At 45.1% G+C, this 5,544-nt stretch overlaps 1 protein-coding gene across 1 annotated transcript; it reads right to left on the bottom strand.

Moving 5' to 3' along the window:
* Positions 1 to 460: 460 nt before the first annotated feature.
* Positions 461 to 4,154, bottom strand: POPDC3 (popeye domain containing 3). The gene is made up of 3 exons (XM_010003869.1): positions 3,619 to 4,154; positions 1,733 to 1,841; positions 461 to 856 (listed from the first exon to the last, which is right to left on the bottom strand). Exons 1-3 carry the CDS (start codon positions 4,107 to 4,109, stop codon positions 461 to 463), a joined length of 996 nt encoding a protein of 331 aa, XP_010002171.1. The 5' UTR covers positions 4,110 to 4,154.
* Positions 4,155 to 5,544: the final 1,390 nt, after the last annotated feature.

Genomic DNA, 5,544 nt, shown 5'->3' with positions numbered 1-5,544 from the left:
TTCATTTCTTTAAAAAACCAAAATTATTACAATAAAACTTTTGCTGGAATATTCTTCATGTTAATTGAGACAATGTTCACATGGCATCAATGTGAATGCACCAAGCAAGTTGCTAGATTTTGAAGACAACCTCCTTGTTTTCATTTCCTGACTGTACTTCATTACAGCAAATAATTTTTGGAAAGTACAATTACAGTGGGATTGGTTTGGTTTTTTTTTAAAAAAACCAACAAACATAGCACTGAGGCCCCCACAACTACAATAAAACTTCAGCCTGTTATGACGTGCATTCCTCCTAAAGTAAGGAGATGAAGATCAACAAAAGAACCAACAGAAAACTAAACGTATTGCACGGTCGAAACGCAGAAGCCAACCCGCTGGCTTGAGAGAGGGGAAGAATTCAAGCTACCCCAGGGAAAGTAAAATGGCACTTGTCAGTCAGATTTGGCTTGACTGGGTCTCATTCTCCTCCACCTCTCTGCTCTTCTGCTTTGCACTTCCCTGCAGGGCCCCGGGGAGCGGCAGCAGCAGAGTCTTCCCTCCAGGACTGCGCGCTGAAGGAGTTTGTGACCCCTGGGGGCTTGTGCCGGGGGGACCCTCTTTGCAGGTGGTGGGAGGGCCGCACTGAAGGGGTCTCGGGCAGGGAGACGTGGTAGAAGTTGGGCAAGCGGATGTCATACCTGAAGCCCTTCCCCACCTGCACCCGGTCGTTCAGGGCGTAGAGTTTCTCCGCGATGTCGCTCCCGATTAGAACCGAGAACAGGCGGGAGATGAATCGGTGCTTAGCAAAGAGCAGATACAGCTTCTTCCTCCTCCAGGCCACGTACCTGCAGTCTGTCTCTGCTGTAAGGGTCACCTACAGGACAGGAAAATGCGATCAGCCAAGTGAGGAGGCAGCGATCCAGACGCTGCTGCTCTTGCTCAGAAACCAGCCCCTCTCTCTCAGTGGGCGCACGGGCTATGCCCTCAGCACACGTCTCACCCTTTTGCACCTACTGCAATTAAAGCCTTTTCGTCCAGCCAGAGAGCTCTGCCAGGTCTACTGCTTGTCACCAACCAGCCAGAAGGGCGGCTGGGAATGGACAGAAAGGTTGTGCCCAGGCCAAGGGGCAGCCCCAGTCGGGGTACAGGCTGCCAGCGTGTCCCCGCCTTGGCCCTTTGCTCCCTGCCTGCTCTCAGCAGCCCCAGCTGGAATGGCAGGGCTAAAGAAAGCTCTCAGCAAATGCCATTTGCCCTCGTGACACGAGACACCAGATCCCACAGAGGCAGGAGCATCAAGTGACAGCAGTGGGAGGGCTGAGGGATCAGCAGGGGCAGCCTGGACAGACACCATGTCCTGTGCTGTCCCCCCATGCCAAGCTCCTCAGCCTCTCCCGAGCCCGTGCTCTCCAGTTCACCTCCCTCAGTGAAGCCTCTTCAGCACCAACTTCCACCCACCTCCTGCAAACCTGGTTTCCCAGGGCTGGGTTTTAGCACAGCCAAAAAATACACAAACAGAGTCTGCCTCCCAGATTAGCTTAAAGAACAACTGAGTTTGTTGAAACAAGATGCAAACAGAAAGAAGATACAAATGGCATAACCAGTCCAGCAGGCAAAGAGGATTTCCCTCCCCAGATTACTGGAATGCCACTTGTTTGTGGCATTTCACACACAAAACCCACAACTAAATGAAGTTTACTCATCAGTTCTTGGAACGCTTTTTGTAGTATTCAAAAAACCCCTCCATTTTTACCTGGAAAATTCCCTCTTCTGTGGGCCTCAGTGAATCCCATTCAGGAGAATCCAGAAATTGAAGAGGAAAAATATAATGCAGAAACTCCCCATCAACTGTCACTCTGATCCTACCAAGATAAGATGTGTTAATACATTAGTACTACCTGTACAGCAGCAACGACTGCAACAAGAATGTGTTATCTCTTCTAGGTGAGGCTTTTAAATTCAACTTTGATAGCATGAAAAAGCAATCACTGCTGAACAGAATCCTAGTTATATTTTTGTGAACGCAGCAGGATCACATCGGTTGAAAGAGGATACGAGACAATCTTCCCAGACCTCACTCATGTCATGGTACCCTCTCTGGGGCAAGTCCATGCAAGCTCCATGAAGCTTTGTCATGAAAAGGCCCATGTGAAAAGGAGAGGTGGAAAACCTCAGGAATTACATGGCCACAGGACTGTCTCTGGAGCCAAGAGAACAGCACGGAGGTTTGGGATCTCTGTGTGAATGCTGTGGCCTTCTAGAGATGCCAAAGGAAAGTCTTCTTGCTACCTTTAAAAAACATTGAATTTTGAAGGCACACATGCAGGAAACATGATTGAACCTCATGAACTAAAAGAAAAAAGCACAAGCTATAGGAGTCCTCTTTTTGCATCTGCTCTGCACTGGGATAGATTAATGCCTTTTACAAAAGTGGAAGAAGCAGCCCTGTTCTGCATGAAGAATGTAGCAGGAACTCCCTGCACAAATACTAAATAGTTGGGCACATACAAGGTTGGACATCCCTCCTTCAGCATGACCATGACCAGAAGCAACCTCCATGTGGTACTTTCAAGACAGCTCCCAAGAATGCTCCAAAGCAGACTGTCACCAGGGCTAACTACCTAAAATCCATATCATTCCTTGTAGGTAGTCCTCCATCAGTTGAGCTTCAAGCTGTCTGCAAATTCCATCTGTCCCTGCAGCAGGCTGTCAAAATGCACCTACAGAGTGTCCCACCAAAGCCACCAAAGACAGATCATGGCCATGATATCATCTCCAGGTATCCCATCTACCTTGTGGTGGGGTCCAGGACTGTGTACCACTTTGTATACAGTACAAAAGCCAGCATTTCCCTTCAGGAAAGGATCAGCAAGGTTTCCAGAAGGGTCTCCAGTAAGCAGGGAGTACAAGCAGGTTTTTTTTATTGCCTCAGGGTCTAAGGGCCACAGTAAACAGTGACTGGAGACTCAGTGCTGCAAACCTGGATAGGGCTCAACTATGTCCCCTTGTAATAGCAGGGCACTTCCAGCTCTTTTCCTCTTCTTTACTCACTCAGTGCTGCAAACCTGGATAGGGCTCAAATATCCAGCTCTTTTCCTCTCCTTTACTCCCTCCCTTATCCCATCCCCTAGAAAGCAGCCAAATACAATCTGTATCATAAAGTGAATATCTCTATAAAACTGAGCTTATCTCAGCATCTTCAGTCTCATAACTACCTTTCAGTCCTGTTTCAGATGACACTGGCAGAGAAAAACAAGAAAGATGCAGCATTCATCAGCTAGGCAGTAGGCAGATAGCAAACCACAGCCTGAAGACTGAAGCACACATTTGTTCTCTTGATCTGCATAACCCCTAAAGTGCTGTGATTCAATGCTCTTGAAAAGAAATATTAAAAACCCTTTTCTTTAAGCTATTACAGATTTTGTGCTGGTTGTTTTGACACTAGTGCTGTCCCAGACAAGTGTATTTAGCCTATTAATATTTATATTACTTTTATTAATATTTAATCTACTTTACTGGAAAATGAACAAACAATACACAAATTAGGCTCTTTTTTTGCTTTCATTTTCAAGAAAGAGGAAAAAAAGAAAAAAAAATATTATGTTTGCAGTAAATCAGTCTGAACAAAGTGATACAAACCTGCCTGACACAAGCAAGGACAGTTTATCAATAGGTGTTTTGCCCTGCATGGCATAACAGTGTTCCTTCTCCAGGGTAACCACTTCTGCATCACAGCACAAGACAATCTTCCTGTAGACAGTCAAGGAAATTCCCAGAGGCTGGAAGAGAGCACTGTAGAGTTCCTGGAATTCTCTGTCAAAGGAAACACTCCGAACTTGGTAGGTAACGTAAATGAACTGGACAAAGCATATGGCAAACAGTATGAAATTCCAGGAGAATATATCAGCAGCACAGACATCCAGCCAAGCCCAAACAGAAGAGCAGAGAAAGCCCAATCCAAGCAAGCTGAAGACATAGAGAAGCCCAAAGAATCCACTTCCACCCATGAAGCCCACAACAAAGAGAATACTGGCTAGGTGGTAGATAGATCCCTCTGCCTCTTGCTTCCACGTGGTACAGGTAGGATGTGCATAAATCAGACCTTCCCAAAAACTTGCATTTTCTCCCATGGCTGGAACAATTTTTCAATTTGGCTGAATCTTGGAAATCTTTATTTCTGTGACACAGTTAGTGGGGTCCTTTCCTTTCCCATTCTTGCAAACTCTGCTTCACGATCACACAACATCAGGGTCTCTTTTGGTAGTGAAGCTACACTTAGGATTTCCAGCAATCAGGAGGCTAATGATCTCAGAAGGCAATGGTGTTTCTCATCAATTCATGCATGGTCTTGACTTTGGCCATGTCATCTGTAGTTTCACCTGATGTGGACAAGTGAAGAAAAGAGGAATTACTTACAAAATCACTTTCATCAATTAAACTCGATCAAAGCTTTCACTGTCTAAAACCACATCACAATCATCCCATTTCCCTTGTAGCCCTGTGATTCCAGGATCAAACCTTAACATTCATTCAATGGGAGATCATGTTGCTGTATTAGTGATCCCTGCAGCAACTGCCAAATCGCTGCTGACGCCACATAAACCTGCACGTTGCAACCACAACATCCTGTGACAAGTCCTTCCCCAGCCTGACTGCTGAGAAGGTGGTTGCATTTGCAGGTCCTGCACGTGCTGCTGGTGAAGTCCCATTTAATGCCCTACCCAGCTCCTCAAGCAGAAGAGACAGTGAACTCTTACCCCTGCTCACCTCCTCCGTCTCACTCTGGATTTCTGTCAACCCACTCTTTCTCTTCTCTGCCTTTCTTTTATCACTAATGAGTTCAGCAAGGCTGCTCTGTCCCCGGAGACAACAAAGTACATTCCCAAACACCACAGTAACAGAAACCCCAGATTCAGAGGGGATGGTCCCTTCTACTCCAAGGATGACAAGCAAAAAGCTGTCATGTGTAAGGAAGACTGCAGAGGCAGCTTTGTACAAATGATGTGATTAGAACACGAAGTAAGTAGTCCTGCAAAATACTTCTCAAAGGGCATTTGCAAAGCAATTTACAAAGAACATCCAAAGTTCTACCCTGTGTAATTTCATGCCAGGGAACACATTGTTTTATTATTGAACACTGTAAAATGTTAAACAAGCTATTCCCCCCCATATTATAGTGTATTTTAAAGACTTTAAAACAGTAAAATGCAAAATTGAAAAGCACAAAAAACCCCAAAATAAATAAAAAATAAAATACCATCTTTCTGTGTCTCTCTTTTAAAGTAAAAGACAGGCTTCGATGTAGAATTTGACTTAGCAGAAATTGCCAAACCAGAGTCTATCAGTGTTGTAATCAGAATTAAAACACACCAAAGTTGTTAAGTGTCTGGTTCTTGTCCTGATAAAACAGCAGGGAAGCCAACCAAACCTGAGTATCTGAATTATTAGGTTCTCTAGAATGATCAAAGGTAGGTTTTTGTTTGCTTGTTTGTTTTCCAAGAGCCACAGCAGTCAAAACTTAAAAAGTACAGCTGGTGCAACGAAGCATCCAGCATCGTTCAGCAG

Source organism: Chaetura pelagica, unplaced genomic scaffold, assembly GCF_000747805.2.
Source record: "Chaetura pelagica isolate M959 unplaced genomic scaffold, ChaPel_1.0 scaffold128, whole genome shotgun sequence".
NCBI lineage: Eukaryota > Metazoa > Chordata > Aves > Apodiformes > Apodidae > Chaetura > Chaetura pelagica.
The sequence above is the reverse complement of the archived record's forward strand: the minus strand, read 5'-3'. Positions and strand labels throughout refer to the sequence as shown.

Excerpts from the sequence above, each read along its gene's own strand:
- POPDC3 (XM_010003869.1), bottom strand. The coding sequence starts at position 4,109 with ATGGGAGAAAATGCAAGTTTTTGGGAAGGTCTGATTTATGCACATCCT. Across the intron at positions 1,842-3,618 it reads TCCTTGCTTGTGTCAGGCAG|GATCAGAGTGACAGTTGATG; the intron begins GTTTGTATCACT and ends TTATCTTGGTAG. Across the intron at positions 857-1,732 it reads CAGAAGAGGGAATTTTCCAG|GTGACCCTTACAGCAGAGAC; the intron begins GTAAAAATGGAG and ends CCTGTCCTGTAG.